Raw genomic sequence first — 18,757 nt, forward strand, 5'->3', positions numbered from 1 at the left:
ATCACAGTTGGTATCAGAGCACTCCAGGTTCAAGTGTCTCTAGGATTCTATCGTATAAGACTTCCGCGTAGCGTTTTCTCTTGAGTAGAGCTTAAGTTAGGATTCATTGTATTCCTTATAGTTCGTATATAAATGGTACTGATTTCTGTCTTTCCGTGTTAACAGATGGTTAACGCTAAAAATGGACAGAACATACAAGGAACTAGGAAGGAAAGGAGAGTGGCACGTAGGCAACAATATCTCCTACGGCGTCAGCAAATGGAGGAAGAGCAGCAAAGGATTGGGTTTCAAGATGACATGGATCAGTTTCAGGAGGAACAGGAGGTAGTTCAACAGACTCAGGGTTGGGTCAGAGATCCAGAGATTCCTCCACACCTCAATGACCTTGTTGCTCGGGCTATAGAAGCTGGGGTAACAGCTACACTTTAGAATCAGCCTCAGGTACAGCCGGCACCGCTACCAGTACCAGTGGTTCAGATGGATTCTTGGGGAAAGGCTAGGAGCTCTTTCACAAAAGGGAGTCCACCTGTGTTCTCAGGCTCCACCAATGCGAGAGCAGCTCACCAGTGGAAACAGGACATTGAGCGTCATCTTTATTTGATTCAGTGCACGGAGGTTCAGAAGCAGATGCTTGCTACATTCAAGCTAGTTGGGGATGCGCTACAGTAGTGGGAGTCAGTTACCACCCCAGAGGAGAGGATAACATTGACTTATGATGAGTTCAGTGCTCGTTTTGAGGAAAAATATTTTCCCTATGCAGTCAGGGCAGCTATGAAGACCGAGTTTCTAAATCTGCAACCGGGAAATATGACAGTGGCGGAGTATGAGCAGCAGTTCACACGCTTGTCTCTCTTTACACCGGAGGAGGTGGATACAGAGGAGAAGAAGCGTAACAGTTTTGTCAAAGGACTAATGTGGTCTATCAAAAGAGCTATTACTGGTAGTCCAGCCTATACTACCTATGCTCAGGTGGTAGACGCCGCTCTACAACAGTATCAGTTGACTGTGGACATCAGACAGGCTCGTGGTGAGAAGCGAGGTGATAAAGACTCTATTAATCAGTCAGTTGAAAAGGTGAATGGCAATGGTCACCGGCAGAATGATAAAGGCAAGTTCCAAGGACAACAGCTTTGGAAGAAGCACAAGGGTGGTTCAGATGCTCACCGGAATGGGGCACCTATTCAGAGGCAACAGAATGGGGGACCACAGGCAGGACAGGATCAGCCACAGGCTAACCGACAGAGGAGGCCATTTGGTACTTTCCAGGGTAGTTGTTACACTTGTGGAGAGTATGGTCATACCACCAGGCAGTGTCCTAAAGTATGACAGGGACAGAGACAGTATGTGCAGCAGGGACAGAGGGCGCCAGTGCCTCCACCAGCTCCACAGGTTCCACGGATTCAGGGACAGACACATCTGGCTTTACTGGCACCGCCGCAAACTCAGGGACAGGCATCACAACAGTTGCACTGTGGCAGGGTGTATAACCCCAAGCCACAGGATGTTCAGGCACCTCAGACTATTGAGGGTAAGTTTCCTATTCATGGTTTACATGGACGTATTTTATTTGATACGGGTGCTACACACTCATTTGTAACTAGGACTTTTGTTGCTTTATCTGGGATGAGGACGAGGGTATGCACTAGACCTCAGGGTATTTCTACACCATTCGGTGATACAGTTATTATACATGAGAGTGATGGGCCTGTGACATTAGATATTGGCAGACTCAGATTTCTAGCCAATCTACTGGTCCTGGATATGCACACTTATGATGTGATACTTAGGATGGATTGGTTGTCTCACTACCATGCCCAAGTTGATTGTTTTGATAGATCTATTATTTTTACCATACCTGGTCAGGATATGTATGTAGTAGCTATGCCACGTTCTAAAGAGGGCGGTAGCACCTATTTGTTCCATGTGGAGGAGGAAAATGAGGAGGGGATTACTGTGCCATTGGATAACATACCGATTGTACAGGATTTTCCGGATGTATTTAAGGAGATTCCAGGGTTGCCACCTAGTCGAGAGATTGATTTTATGATAGACTTAGCTCCAGGCACTGCGCCTATTGCTAGGGCACCCTATAGGATGGCACCGGTAGAGATGAGAGAGCTGAGGGATCAGATTCAGCAGTTACTCAGCCAGGGTTTTATTCGTATGAGTACATTACCTTGGGGAGCACCGGTTCTATTTGTAAAGAAGAAAGATGGTTCGCTTCGTCTGTGTATAGATTACAGGGAGTTGAACAAGGTTACGATTCGTAACAAGTATCCTTTGCCCAGGATTGATGACTTGTTTGATCAGTTAAGGGGAGTCACATACTTCTCCTAGATTGATCTGCGTTCTGGGTATCATCAGCTGAGGGTTAGGGAGCAGGATGTTCCTAAGACAGCATTTCTCACGAGATATGGTTCTTATGAACTTCGTGTTATGTCGTTTGGGACGACTAATGCACCTGCAGTATCCATGAACTTAATGAATAGAGTCTTCCGGGCTTATTTAGATCAGTTTGTTATTGTCTTTATTGATGACATCTTGATCTATTCTCGGTTGGAGGACGATCATGCTAGACATCTTCGCATAGTCTTACAGACGCTTCGTGAGCACCAGTTATATGCCAAGTTCGAGAAGTGTGAATTTTGGCAGCGGAAGGTGAAATTTCTGGGTCACGTGGTGTCAAAAAAGGGGATAGCAGTGGATCCGGCCAAGGCTTCAGCGGTGGTTGAGTGGGGACAGCCTACATCACCTACTGAGATTCGGAGTTTTCTCGGTCTGACAGGATATATTACAGGAGATTCATCCAGGGGTTCTCCAAGATAGCGGGACCACTCACTCATCTGACCAAGAAGGGTGTACAGTTCGTGTGGGATGAACACTGTCAGCGAGCTTTTGATGAGCTGAAAAGGAAGCTGACTTCTGCACCGGTTCTGGCTACTACGCAGAGTGGGATAGAGTATCTTGTTTACACGGATGCTTCGATGCAGGGTCTTGGATGTGTATTGATGCAGGAGGAGTGACCGATTTCTTATGGATCTCGGAAACTTAAGCCTCATGAGCTTAATTATCCAACACATGATTTGGAGTTGGCAGCAGTGGTCTTTGCCTTGCGTATTTGGAGCCATTATCTGTTGGGTGAGTCCTTCAGATTATTCAGTGATCACAAGAGTCTGCAATACTTGTTCACTCAGCGGGAGCTGAATATGAGACAGCGCAGATGGTTGGAGTTTGTAAAAGACTATCATTTTTCTATACAGTACCATCCAGGGAAAGCGAATGTAGTGGCGGATGCACTCAGTGGCCGACCTGTTGGCAGTCTTTCTGCTCTATTCACTACTGAGTGGAATGCTTTGAAGAGTGTGGATGAGTTATCGGATGTTTTTATGGCTTGCATGGTGGTTACACCTTCCATCATTCGCAAGGTTTTACAAGTACAACTCACCGATCAGCAGTGTGTCGACAAGGTCGTAGAGATAGCTTCTGGAGAGGTTCCATTCTACTATGTTGGGGCTAATGGAGGTTTAAGGTACAAGGGACGGTTAGTGGTACCTTCTGCTGATGGTTTAAGGAAGGATGTGATGACTGAGACTCACCACTCTGAGTTCTCTGTTCATCCAGGAGGCGATAAGATGTATCAAGATATGAAGCGGCAGTTTTGGTGGGCAGGTATGAAGAGAGACATTGCTCTTTTTGTTTCTCAGTGTAATACTTGTCAAATGGTTAAGATTGATCTTCAGAGGCCACCAGGAACTCTACAGTCACTACCAATTCCGGAATGGAAATGGGAGAGCATATCTACGGATTTTGTGGAAGGGTTGCCAAATTCTTTCAAGGGACATAATTCCATATGGGTCATTGTGGATAGGTTGACCAAGTCAGCTCATTTCTTGCCTATTTGCACTGACTACACTTCGGAGCAGTTGGCGAGGCTTTACATTTCAGAGATTGTGAAGTTACATGGCATTCCATTGTCTATTATATAGGACAAGGATTCGAGCTTTGTATCTGGATTTTGGAAGAGTTTTCAGCAGGCTTTACGTACGGAGTTACACCTTAGTACTGCTTATCATCCTCAGACTGACGGACAGACTGAGAGGGTGAATCAGATTATGGAAGATATGCTTCGGTCGTGTGTGCTAGATTTCAAGGGCTACTGGGAGGAATATTTGCCACTTGTGGAGTTTGCTTATAACCATAGTTTCCAGAAGACTATTGGGATGGCACCTTTTGAGGTGTTATACGGTCGACCGTGTCGATCGCCTGTTTGTTGGATGGAGGTTGGAGAGAATCAATTCTTGGGTCCTGAGTTCATCAAGGATACCTCTGAAAAGATTGCTCTTATTCGAGATCGCATCCGTACTACCCAAAGTAGGCAGAAGAGCTATGCTAATCGTCGCACTCGTGCTTTGGAGTTTCGGTTGGGGATCAGGTTCTTCTCAAAGTATCTCCTATGAAAGGTGTTATGCGCTTTGGGAAGAAAGGGAAGTTATCTCCGCGGTTTGTCGGTCCATTCATGATTACGGATCGAGTGGGAGCTGTGGCTTATCGGTTGGCACTTCCGGATAATTTGGATCGCGTTCACAACATGTTTCATGTTTCCATGTTGCGAAAATTTCTGCGCGATGAGGATTGGTATCAGCATATTGATGTTGGGGCGATTGAGTTGCAGCCGGATGTAGCTTATTTGGAGCCACCATGTCGTATTGTTGACCGTCGGGATCAAATCCTTCGCAATAAGGTTATCCCTTTAGTTCGTGTTCAGTGGAGTCATCACAATGAGGCTGAGTCTACTTGGGAACGGGAGGATGTCATTCGCTCGCAGTTTTCTGAAATTTTGGAAGAAGGTAAGAGCGAATTCCGAGGACGGAATTCCTTTTGTTAGGGGGGAAGAATGTAATACCCCTAATTTTCAAAAGGATAGTCTTGGTATTTTGTTTAATTGTTTTCTGTTCATTAATTGTTTTATTTATGTTTTAATTGACTTTTTAATTAGTCCTGGTATTTAATTTATTATTTAAGTACATTTTTTTTGATTATGTGTCATTATTTTTTTTATATGGAATTTCTTGTTAGTGTTTTAATTATTTAATTGGCCTTAATGGTTTAAGTATAATTGGGTTAATTAAATAGTTTTAATTTTATTGTATATTTGTATTATTTTAATTACTTAAATTAATTGGTTGGGCCGACTATAATTGTAGCTAGACCTATAGTTATGCATGGATTAGGGTTTAATGTCAAAGCCTATAAATATGCATCATACGGTGGGTTAGGGTTTAAAACAAAACGTAAGATATTCTGTGGAGGCAAAGTGAGAGCAAGCAGAGAGTTCGCCGGAGGATTTTAAGAAGACGTCGGTGTAAGGCAAGTTCTAATCCTATCTCTATCTCTTAGGCTCGTGTTCTTTACATTCCTAATGCAACTCCAGGATTTAATCAAGTTTAAAATCAAAATTTAATATATGTTTGGATGCTTCAAAAAAAAAACTGAACGTGTTTGTATGTTTTGAATTATTTGTTGTATATTGTTTCTTCCACATGTCTTGATGAAGTTCTTGTCTGTCGATGTATAAAGGGTTAGGTTAATCTAATACACCTTGTAATAACATTAAAATTAATTTGTTTGTAAACTTGGATTGTCTGAAGCAGTAAGTAAATTTGAACGCTCAAGTAATCGGTTGCAGTTCTTGGTATACAATACTTGATTAGTTTGATGTGGGTAGTTGTATAACGAATTAGGTTGCCTCTTGAACATGCTGGAACTTGGTTTAAATACCTAGACACCCTAGGAGTGGAGGACAAGCCATCGGAGAACCGCCAGAGTTGGAGAAGAAGGCAAAACAACAGGTTTTCTTTTATGTGCGGGTTAATCATTTTAAAACTAGTTTGTTTAATTCTTGTTCCCACTGAATGTGATTATTAATCAAGGAAGTTAATTAATTTTTGAACACCCAAGGACTTAATTTTAATCAGCCAGAAATTTGGGTTGGAGGATCAACACAGCCGGACACCGCCGGAATTGGAAAAACGACGCACAGGGGAAGGAGCCTGCTCTATTTCAAGTAGAGCAGGCTCAATTAAAAAGTAGAGCCGGCTCTACTTGGTAGTGGAGGCGGCTCCACTTTGGGTAGAACCGGCTCCTTTGTGGGTTTCCAGTTTTTCCATTTTTCTGAGTTTTGGGCAACCGTTTGGGCTACGAGACTTGGATTTTGGTAATTTCAGATTCTGTTGGAGGCTGTAATGGAGTGTTTAGTGATGTTCTAAAAGCTTATAAAAACTTTAGGGAAAAAACTAAAACAAATTAAACAAGTTGAGGTTCATTCTTGAATAATGGGTAAAGTTTAACTAAACTAGATTACAGTTTTCGGATGTAAAGGATGTTAATTTGCTAAGTCTTTATATGGCAATTCTTAAGAATTGAATACAGATATTATGGTTCAGGAATTCTATATAAGCATGCAAGGTTACAAATATTTAATTTTGCTTGCTGTGGATAGATTGACAGTTGCATACATTAGATGTGTTGTCAATTATGAGAGGTTGTTAGAGTAGACTTAAATCAGTATGCTTCTATATATATACTCTACTCTAGCATGTTTTTTGGGGATAATTGATGTTTGCATGTATGTGATAAATGATCAATTATTGGATCTTGGAAAGTAGTAGTTATAAGCCTGTTAAGCTATAGAATTTTAACATGCTTATTATGGAATCATTGATGCTTATACTTGATGTATTATTATTAATTGTGGACTTCCTAGAATAGTTATATTTTACATATATATATATTATCAATTCTGGATGGATGTTTTTGTATGCACCGGTATGGGACGGTGACATACCAGGGGGATTAGCTTAAAAATGCTAAGTCCTACGTACTCTAAAATAAGGGATGGATTAACTACAAAAGTTAAGTCTTACATGTCTTCTGTGTCAGATTAATAAATAATTGAGTGACACTTTGGTTTGGAATGGAATTTAAGTATATTTTTATGATGCCACGATATGAGCCTGAGTCTCAGAGTCGTTGTTTAGGGAGCGTATATGCATTGGGATGCATAGCTGGCTATGATGGTTAGAGGTGTACCCTGTTAGGCTTAGGTACATATGCCCACTTTGTGTGCGTTTTGCATGTTGCCTCTATTCAGGTTGAGACCGGCCTGTAGTCCTGTGAGAGTCCTTTAGTGTGATTATATATATATACATACGGACTATTAGCTATTGTTGAGTTGGTTAGAATGTACATGCGTATCGAGTCTCTGTTTGGATTGTAGTAGGATAGAACTTGCGCGTGGGCCTGACCCACTTCTATTTTTCGGGTACACGACAGTTCCAGGCTTAGACGTGTTCGTGCTGAGCAGATGTCTCTATTTCCTCTTCCGACGATGTAGGGCTCTCTCCATAGTTTTATTTCTTGATGTTTATTACAGTTGTTTTATCTTCCATTTGGATGTTTAATAGGGTTCCACTAGAGATGGATTCCCGAGTTGTAAACTGGTGGAGTTTTAGAGTTTGAGTTTGATGGATTTTAATAATTATAATATCTTGCGGATTCTATTTTTAGTTCCTTTCAGCTTTAATTTCATTTCTTAATTCATTTTGTATTCCGTGTTCATTATAAAATATTAATTGTTAGATACTCCCTCGGGTTTGGGCCTGGGCCTGATCAACCCGTGTCTCGGATTCGAGGGGTATCACACATGCAAAACACACATATAATGGGCATGAGTACCTAGACCTACCAGGGTACACAACTACATTATATCTAGTTACACATCCCTAGCAATAGACGCACATTAACCACTGATCCTAAGACTCAAGCTCATATCATGGCGTATAGTTATATATATATAATCCGTCCTATCCAACCATCAAAAATAAACTATCTAATGATTATTTTAATAATATGTCATGCAACTATTCCGTTGACCTGACCCGAATAAGTAGGACTTAACTATATAGTTAATTCTGTTCCCTTATAAATATATATAGGTTGAACTTAACTATTCCGTTAATCCATTCCTAAAGTGCCCTCATCCTATAATGGTGCAATCATGATATCAATCATATATGCATTAAATAAATAGTTAATGAATCTATTTACATTAAATCATACACTCCGATTCTTAATGAATCTATTTTCATTAAATAAATATTTAATATTGATCCATCAACCAAAAACCACAATACTAGTTTTAATATCCTAGCATTTAATCCGACTAACATTTAAAAATATTTACTGCAAAAATCTTCAAATCAAAACAAAATAAAAAGAAAACACACAAAGAATAATTTTTTTAAAAAAACATTTACTTAAATATTTCATTCAATCCAAATAAAAATAAAAATAAAACATTTATTTATTTTTCTCCTTCCTCGTTCGACGTGCCCATATGAAGAAGAACAAAACTCTAATTCCCCACACAGTACAAACTTATTCTAGGAACCTTTGTTATATATATATATTCCGTAAAGTAAAATAATTAACATTGACCACCTCATTCGGCATGTCAACTTAAAGAAAAAAAACAAATCTCTAATTTTTTTCCTCACAGCACAAATTTACTTTAGGAACTTTATGTTTTATATATATATATATATATATATATATATATATATATATTCTATAAAGTAAATATATATATATATATATATATATATTCTATAAAGTAAATCAATCACAAATTCTAATTTCACAAATATACACAAAACAGTTTGTGCTATAAGTGTTTCACCTCGTTCGGCGTGCGTGAAGAAAGCACCAATTCAGATTACATACATAAAGAAGAACAAAGCACCAATTCAGATTACATACATATATAAACTAGTTTATGCTAAAAGTCATTCACCTCGTATGACGCACACACTTTTATGAACAAATTTTGATTTCATCTGCCTATGCATAAACTGATTCATACTAACATAATTCATGAAAAATAAAATAAAAATAATAAAAACTTAGGCAACCAACAGTGCCCAGTTTGGTAGAAGAGAATACTAAAACCCATTATTAAAACATGAACTGAAATTTTCAAATTAAACCATGTAATTTGATCCAATTTAAATTATTCAAAGAACATATAATTAATTTAGCATGCATAGGGTATGAATCAAAGGAGAAAAGAAGAATTAGAACTTGCCTTTAGGGATTTGATAAAAAATCCTATCTTGCTTCTTCCTTTTACTCTTCCTTCTTCTTCCTTTTTTCTCTCTCTAAAATATATCACGTGATTATTTTCTAACCCCTTTTACTAACCTATAGTTATATATTTATAGGCTAAATAAAATAACCTAATCATTTTTCCAATCCAAGTCAAACTAATAAAAAATAAATAAATAAAATTTAAATACTAAAAAAGTAACTAAAATATTTGTTACATATAATCTATGTATATTCCATATTTATATATAATATATAAATATACATCAAATTATTACTAAAGGACTTTCCTTTTATATATATATATATATATATATATATACACACACACAACTATCCATGAGTAATTATCCGTACCCATTAAACCCCTTATCCAAGTAGTTCATGGGACCCAACTAGTTAATCCATTACTACTATCCATATCCAATTCCTTAAAAAAATATATAAATAAAAATAAAACAAAATAATTAAATTCCTAAACAAATACACATCATCACACACAATTTTATTTAAACAAAGAAATCGAATACACGTTTTAGTACACAATTTTATTTAAACAAATAATTCAATTAACACATAAATAATTAAATCAACTAAACAAGTAATTAAAATAATTAAAATAATACCGAAACTATCCTTTTGAAATTAGGGGTATTACAAGTCGCATGCGAATTACACCTCAATGGTATCGATATAGTGCGTATAACCTCCCATTGTTTGTTCACCTCCCCTATACATTAAAATGGTGCAGATTAGTGCCTTTTGGCCGTTAACCTCTATTGACCGGTACTGGAGCTACAAAAAGACTAAAATAACCCTTTATCTAGGATTTAAAAATAACAATAAAATGGGAAAAGGCAAATAAATCCTTTGTCAATACAACGTCGTTTCAAGTTAGGGCATATTCATACTTAATCAAACACTGTGAACCGCTTGCTCTGTCCTTGTTGTGATGATTTCTTCTAGTTATGCTTCAGAATTGCCATGGAAACAGAGCTTCCTCTGTTTTCTGGAATTTTGATTTCTTAAACCCTAGCATGAAGACTCACGAAGATCTCAGCAATGAAATCGGAGACTGAGGCTTCGAACTCGGTTCTAATGCCACGATTCTGCCTCCAAAGAAGACATCTTTTGTAGATTCAACGAAATCGAACTTCATTTCTATCTATATCTTCATCATTGACATCTCTAGCATTGTTTCTTCCTTGTCATCACAATAAGGTGAAGTGAATTCCAAATCGAAGAAAGACTCATCATCGTCAGTTTCCACGGTTGACTGATGGCTTACTTTGTGAATGGTTGAGATGGCAGTGTCCGAGTCCTTTCTGCCGCTTCCGGCAGTGGAATCACCACTGGCATTTCGCCAGAGGTTGAGTAAGCTGAAAGCTTGCATGTTTAGTAGGGCAGTGTAGCTGAAGAATAAGGTTTGGCTCAGAGATTTAACCGACTAGGGGGAGAGGGAGACATTTCTATTGAGATTTAACTGGCTTGGCCAGGAAATTCTATTAAGCTTATATATATGTGTGTGTGTGTGTGTGTATGTGTATAATTATGTATAGAAAGATAGAGACTAGAGAGTGTGAAAAAATAAAATAAAAAAAAAATAAAAAAAAGACTTGTATATGTAAAAATAGGGGTGATAGTGAAAACGTAACATAATTTTCCTTCGTTTGATGGTGTTTGGCAGTGCAGAGAATCGAGAGATGGAAAATGTAACTTTTGTACACAGAGAGAGAAAGAGATGAACATTTGGATGGTCAGTTTGTTTGTTTGTCTCGTTATTTTAAAATAGGTGATGTGGGTTAAGCCAATAAATGAGAGACACTGTATAAACTGTACCACCAGATGTTATAACCATAACACACTAAGTTGTAAGTACACACACTACAGAGTACGAATTAAGAAGGGCAATTTCGGGAATAAAGGGTTTAAAATGGTCATTGTATATAAACAAATTAAACTATAGGGGTGTAATTCGCACAAATTTAAAATTATATGGGTGTTTTTCAGACTTTCCCCTCCCAACAATAATAGGGGCCAAAAATAAAACAAAACAAAAATAGGGGTAACTTTGTCATTTTGAAATTATGGCCTAAGTCACCTGCTTATTTGAAAAACCAAACGAAACAGTGACGTTAGGTGATTTTTGAAAAAAAAAAAATAAGGATTAATTTTACTTTACTCCTTCATATTTCGCCAAATATTACATTGTACCAATTTTTAAAGATTACTATCATTTAGGTTCAATTTTACTTTTTCGACATAGTTAAAAGTGTAATTTTAAAAATTAAAAAGACTAAAATACGCTCTCCCTTTCTTTCTTTCCTTCCCAAATACTCTTTCTCGATCTATAACCTTTCACTCTCCTCTACTACACCCTGTTTTCCTGCACACATATCCTATATACCTGTATCAAAGATGAACCACTACCACCCTTACGAACCCATCTTGTTCGACCACCCACCGACGAACTCTTTTTCTCTATTCTCCTTACCAGTGGCGTCGCTGTAAGGCAACTGTCGATCATCGGAGTTGTTGCCGAAAACCGCAACCATGCATTTGCGGTTTATCTGTAGCAATTTGTATGGCAATTATGCGACCCATGCTGCTGATAAAGGATGGCAACCACTAGGTCACTGTCCATGGAGATCAAACCAGGTTGTCGCCGGCTTGTGATAGTTGGAGTTAGATATTGCTGCCTTATTTGTTTATTTATTTATTTATTTATTTTGATAAGTAAGTATAATTTGTATTAAGACTCCGTTTGTTTAGATGTAAAATATTTTTCAAAAAATATTTTTTTTATTTTTTGGTGTTTGGTTATCGTAAAATATTTATGAAAAAAAAAATATTAAAATTTAACAAAATTAATTTATTCATAAATTTTCGGCAAGTTATTTTATATGCCCCGCCCGATGAACTCAACCTCAACATCGACGTAGACCTTTGTTATACACCGATAAAGAAAAAATAAAAGAATATTTAGTCTGAAAAAAAATATTTTTCAAAAAGAATATTTTATGTTGAAACAAACGAGCCTAAATTAAAAACGCCTTCAAAATTTGCATTAGTTTGGTTTGGAGTTGGCAACTGTAAGAAGTGGAGATAAGAGACGGAGCGCTGAGAAAAGAAGAGGAGGAGAATTGTAAGAATTGGGTCACAAAATTTGGTGGTGATGAAATTGGTATATATATAAAGAATAATTTTAAATTTATGTAATTAAAGTCAAAGCTATTCAAGTCATTTCAAATTTTTTTTTTTTTAAATCAACAAAGAATCAAAAGGATAGTAATGTAATTTTACATGCAAAAAAGGGCTCTGACACAATTGAAAAATAACCTTTGGAGTGTGAGTAAAAAATAGATCAAACGTTTGTAGATAGTAATTTTCGAAAGTTATTTCAAAGTGATATTTTGTCAAATCTAAACAGTGTCAGTAAAATTAACGCAAAAAATAAATAATAATAATTTAAAGAATTTACACTAAAAATAAAAATTCATGAAATTTCTTGAGAGAGTAAATTAGGAATCTATTTTACATTTATAGTTATTGCATTTATCATTATTAAATTTATCATATTGATACCTAGGTGAAAGCCACTTTTTGGCCGGTGACATTCCCTCTCAATTTTTTAACGTAAAAACCCAGTGAAATGTCTATATTACTCTTACTTATTTAATTCATTAATTATAACAAAATATCATAAATACAAAACGACTAAAACGCCCATCATAATTACTCTTTATTTTATGATGTCTTGGAGTTTAATTCTTCTGGGATCAGTTGATTCAGTTTCAAGAAGTGGCATACAACTCGGCAATTTCTGACACAGCACACGCCCTTTTGGTGGCATTAATGGTAATTACATTAAGAAAAGGTACAACTTGATAATTTAACTATTGAAATTTTGTTTTATATATATACTCTTTTAAAAAATTTTGGATTGCTTTTATTTCTGTTTTATTGTAATTTTTTTATTAACCAACCCAAATTTTATAAAAAATCATATTTGGAAAGAATATGTCATTTAGTTTGCTAAAATTTATATTTTCTCCCGTAAATCAAAAAAAAAAAAAAAAAAAAAAAAAATTCTTTGGTTGCAATTGATTAAGATGGGGATCCACAAAAAATTTCTCTCTATATGTGTGCTTTTATATATATATATTTTTTCAATAATAGGAATAATTTGAAATCAAATTTATATGTGTGCTTATATATAAGTATATATTTTCAATAATAGGAATAATTTGAAATCAAATTTAAGTCGTTTAGTGAGTGTGAGAACCAGTGCAAAAGCGTAAAAGCAGTTACAATTGTGCGAGATCAAAAAGAGACAAAAAGCGTGAGACCAGAATTACCATTATTTGTTATTGAATAATGGGACAAAAGTCACAAAATTAGATATTTTCAATAATAGGGATAATTTGGGAACAGCACCACCATTATTTGCTGTTGAATTTTCTGACAAAACGATTAATGGCATTCGCAACTCATGTGGCTCAAATTTCTGTAGTCCCTACTTTTTGGACACATTCCCAGGTTTACTAAGTTACATGCATGGCATATGGTCCATACACCATGCCAACTTGTCCCTTGACAAGAATCTGGACGCTCTAATGTTTTAGGTTTGAACTCGTGGATCTCTATTATTACTCTTGATTTAAAATACTGTTTGCATTGTGTAGTTGAGGTGAATAGACAGCAATTTATGTGATAGTTATAAGTTTAAAGAGCGGATAGTTTTGAAAATTCTCACGTCATCAAAAAATAAAAAATAAAAAAATATACAGACATATAAACTCTTAATTTTTCTTGATATGGAAAAAAATCAAGAAAAATTAAGAGTTCCCGGCTATCACCCAGAATTTTTTTATTTTTTTTTTGGCTTGACAATGATTTGTCGAAGGAGGGGAAATTCAACGTAGAATTAGTAGGGTGTGAGAACACCATAAGATTATTTTACTACTCGAAAAACACCTCCACACCTCATCACCGAGAATATTAAATGTTATACGCAAGGCAAAAAGGACTCTTTGAACTTGCTAAAAATGCTCTTCCAAGTATTAAGTATGGAGTAACGGCTAATAATATTTACAAAAATATATGCATTTTTGTTTTAATTAGTGCATTATATTATGTCATTACTGTATTTAAAACATTTAAGTTTTTCTCATTAAAAAAATTATCCTATCAATGACCGATTGTTGTATTTTATTATCAAAGGGAATGGAGAGTTTTCATTGGCTTGGTCACGGCATTTCAGCGTATTGAATATTTTTTCCCATTTTTACTTGGGTGTTGGAGAATGTCAAACTTTTTAAAACTTACTTTATTATTTATTTGTTTGTTTTAATTTTCTTGTAAGAATTATTGAGTGGTTACAAGTATTATTGTGTTGGGAACAAGGAAACGCGGAACAACAATAAAAAAAAAAAATAGAATTAAACCAACAGGCCAGATTCTTATTTTTCAAAGAAAGGTCAGGATTCAAGTCTAGTAAAAATATGTGTGTGTGAGTATCAACTAAAAATATACATATATCAGAAGAAATAAAACTCAAGTTTAAAACTTATTCAACCGGTTCTAAATTTGGCGCAACCAATTCTAAGGTATTTTCCCAACCCAAATTTGTTTGATGAAGCATATAAACTTATTCTTACACAAAATGGATATCCAATTCCAACAGCAGCAGAAAGTTAGCAAGTTCAAGGTGAGGAATAGAAGCAATAGCAATAAGAAGGACAAAACGGACCAACTGGCCAGTGCCCTAATGGTATTAGCCTCTTACCTTCTAAAGGGAGGTCAGGAGTTCAGATATCAGAAGAGACAAGTGTATGCAAGTACCACTAAAAAAAAAAAAAAAAAACGGCCATTACATTTTATGTCAGAGACCAGCAAAAGATAATTTAAGGGATGTTTTTTTCGTATTAATTAAAAGATATAATAACACATTTTTAAAAGAGGGAGTGGAAGTGATGAGCAAGGTATTTTTATATAATATTTTACTTACTAAAAAAAAACATCGTGTTAATTGTTTTGCCCTAGAGTAACATGCTGCATCTATGTAGATATATAGACACAGAATATATATGTAGCACAGAAGTTGAGCAAGACCAACCAATTACTCATAAAGATTTTATTCTCAACAATACATTTGTCTGACATGTCCACCAAGATGCTACATTTACAGAAACAATAACAACAACAACCACCAAAGCCCCTAAAATAGCTTGGAAATCCTCCCATCATTTCTCCTTTCAAAGGAATTCTAAGAACTGAAAATAGCCAACTCTTCAATTTTTCTTTTGTAAGGAATTATTCAAAGGATTCCAAGAACTGAAAATAGAGAAGCCTTCAACTATGTATTCTCTTCAGAGACTTTGAAGTGAAATCCGTTTGGAAATCTTATAATAGGAGATCGCGTAACCTCACATCCGTTGATTTTTGTCCATCTACAATAACAAAAATAATAATAAACTGGTTAAACCATCACGCTTGGCCGATTAAGTGTGCAAATATACACTACTTAGAATATGTGTCGCCTTTTTGAAGTGTTCGGATAGCAAAGCTAGATCCCTACTGTTAACATTGTTATGCACAAAGTGACTGTTCTGAGACTCTAACGTGCAACTATATAAAGTATTAAGAAGAAAAATACCTGTATTTTGTGACCAAGACATGGAGAAAGGTGGCAATAAACACCGTACTATACTCTGAACCTGCACATTGTCTCAAGCCTGATCCAAATGGCATGAAGTTCTTAGCCAAAACAGATGACTCAAGGTCCTGCATGTTTTTCATTTCGAAAAAGAAAAAAGAAAAAGCTGTTAAGGGATTCTACAATAGAATGCCACTAGAACTTTGTAAATTTTATGAAAATTAATGAAGAATATAAAAGGATAAATGAAGCCTGATTCAATGTTTAGAAGCTCATAATCAAATCTTCCACCTTCCAACGCCTTGGGTTGAATTCGAGTGGATTCTCAAATTTGTCAGAGTTCAGGTGAAGAGCAGAAGTAGCAAGCAAAATTACCCATCCTTCAGGAATTGTGTATCCTGCAAACAGACATATCGAAATTGGTGATCAATTACAATTGAACTCTAGATCTGCAGAAAAATTTTAAAAAGCTAAATCAATTTTGACGCCAGTGTACCTTTTATTTTGATATCTTTTAATGCTTTTCGAAACAACCCCGGTGATATATTTGCCAACCTAAGAGTTTCATTGATTACCTGTAATTTACAATAGACCAGCCGGTTCTAAGTACATCAAAGTAGGTCATATTAGAGAAACAAAGCACCTAGAAATTTTGTACTTGACCTGTAGTGTAAATGTCATCGATTTATATTCTTCCCATGTGATTGGAGAATCAGAATTCTCTCTGTTTTTGAGGATCGCCTCATGCTCAGCCTGATGATGGAACATACACCAGAAGTATAACCACATCAGGAAATTTTATATATATATATATATATATATATATATATATATAGATATAGATATATATATATATATATAATTAAATATAGCTACAAAGTTCTTGAAATATAGTTAAACTTACAGTTAATTCCTCTAACACAAAAGGGTGTTCTGTAAGTAACTTTAAAGCTAATGCTATTGATGTTGAAACCGAATCAAAGATGGTGAATAAAAACTTGAATAAATGCTTAACAATGAAATCCTCTGTTATGAACTGCTCAGAGTTCATGTCTCGAATGAAATGATCAAGCATGTCTCCTTGATGCCTCTCGGTTGACATGAGCCTCCTTCTCAACTCATTCCCCATCATCTCTGACACCTTTTTGTGAATCTAAACAAGTTTTTTTTTTTTTTTTTGGTCAGTGTCGATCAGTAACTATTTTGATCATTCACAACTGATTATTTGGAAAAGATTATCCTACTTGCCTTCAAACATCTATGGTGTGCAGTGCCGGGGATGTCCAAGGGAAGGGACATTAGACCTTGTCCGAAATCTCTGAACAAGTCACTTAGCTTCACAGGTGACTCTTCGGGTTCATAGCTAAATAGCTGCTTTGCTCCAAAGTCTAGAACCATCTGTCATGACCAAATGGATTTGTTTCAATCATAGAATAAATGCATTTAGTTTTTATAGTGAACAGATGAACCTTAAAAATATTACTTCTGCAGCCACGCTTTTCATTTCAACAGAGTCCTGTCTCGACCAAGCACGAAGAGTTTTTCGAACCACTTCATCAAGCTGAGGAAGAAGCTGCTTCTCTCTGATGGCTTCTGCACTAAAGTGATTCAAGGCCAAGTTTCTTGTATAATTACGAACATCAGCACGATTAACCCTAGAGTCTTGTCCGAAAATTTTTGCAAATGTGTCCATAGACCATGATTCAACCAACTTTCCGTGTTGCTGAAGGAGAAAGTAGTTGAATTCAGGGTCAGCTGATACAATAACAGCACGACCTGCCACATTTGTTCGAAAAATTTCCCCGTATCTGCATTAAACAAGAACATTTTCGCGTAAAACTAAGTACCATAAAGCTAAGGTCAAGAACATTTTCGCGTAAAATTTCCCCATATCTGCATTAAGCAATGAAAGGATTTATTCATTGAATTTCTAAGTACAAAGAGTTATTCTGTAGTCATTTTCGCCTTAACAACAAAAAAGGAAACTAGGTGTACCCCATTACCTTAAGTTTAAAACGACAGGTGAAGGCAATATGCCTCCTCATTTTACCTATACATAACATTGCTTAACGGTTCGGCGAAATATATATATATATATATATAGAGAGAGAGAGAGAGAGAGAGAGAGAGAGCTGCATACCTTATGAGTCTATGTTTTAAGAAAGGTGGCAAATCCAGAGAGTAACTGGGAATGATTAAGTGAAGAGCCTCCCCAATAACAGGGAGGCCCATTGAACCTGGTGGAAGCACTCCATTGCATTTGGGATTCCTCCATTTGTATATCCAGTGACTAATGCAAATGGTAACTACTGCTACAACACACAATAATCCAACAGACAACATTTTGATTTATATATATATATATATATATGGAAATGTGTCTAAACTGATAGAAACTATAGCATAACTTAACAAGAAAAAAAGAAAGTGGCAAGCAAGGATGCTACACAAAACAAGCAAGGAAGTGACTAAATTGTGAATGAAAATATACAAGAAACTGAACTTGTATATATATATAAAGAGACTGACCATGATCATGTGTTTGAAGCATTTTATGTTGCCCGAAAATGGGAAAAAGTCACAAGCCTAAATCTCACTTTCATGCACCCACCATTTAAAATTACCCCTTTCTTTCCTTTTTCTTTTTCTTTTTTTTAATTTATTTATTACTATCTTTTTAACATGTTTCTTGTCAGTACTCATAGTACTGTATTAGGGATGCATTCAATTTCTTATCCTCTAATCCCACTACTCTCAAAAAAGAAAAGCATAGTGTAATCACATAATGACATTTGAAATCAGAACCGCCATTATCTGGCAGTAAATTCAGTTTGATTACATGAATTTCTTGATATGATTTTTTTTTAGGAAAAATTATATATAAATGGAGTTAAAATTCCATATTTACTTAGAGGCTGAGTCAAAGTTCTATATTTC

General features: G+C 35.9%; 1 protein-coding gene across 1 annotated transcript; it reads right to left on the reverse strand.

Moving 5' to 3' along the window:
- Positions 1 to 15,283: 15,283 nt before the first annotated feature.
- Positions 15,284 to 18,640, reverse strand: LOC132268585 (beta-amyrin 16-alpha-hydroxylase CYP87D16-like). Its single transcript, XM_059769415.1, has 9 exons — positions 17,961 to 18,640; positions 17,304 to 17,628; positions 17,069 to 17,218; positions 16,725 to 16,973; positions 16,484 to 16,573; positions 16,317 to 16,395; positions 16,112 to 16,218; positions 15,821 to 15,948; positions 15,284 to 15,614 (listed from the first exon to the last, which is right to left on the reverse strand). The coding sequence occupies exons 1-9, from the start codon at positions 18,161 to 18,163 to the stop codon at positions 15,521 to 15,523; spliced, it is 1,425 nt and encodes a 474-aa protein (XP_059625398.1). The 5' UTR covers positions 18,164 to 18,640; the 3' UTR covers positions 15,284 to 15,520.
- Between the last annotated feature and the right edge of the window lie 117 nt (positions 18,641 to 18,757).

Source organism: Cornus florida, unplaced genomic scaffold (genome assembly GCF_030987335.1).
Source record: "Cornus florida cultivar Cherokee Brave unplaced genomic scaffold, ASM3098733v1 CherokeeBrave_3.0.0_Hap2_Chr08, whole genome shotgun sequence".
Classification (NCBI taxonomy): domain Eukaryota; kingdom Viridiplantae; phylum Streptophyta; class Magnoliopsida; order Cornales; family Cornaceae; genus Cornus; species Cornus florida.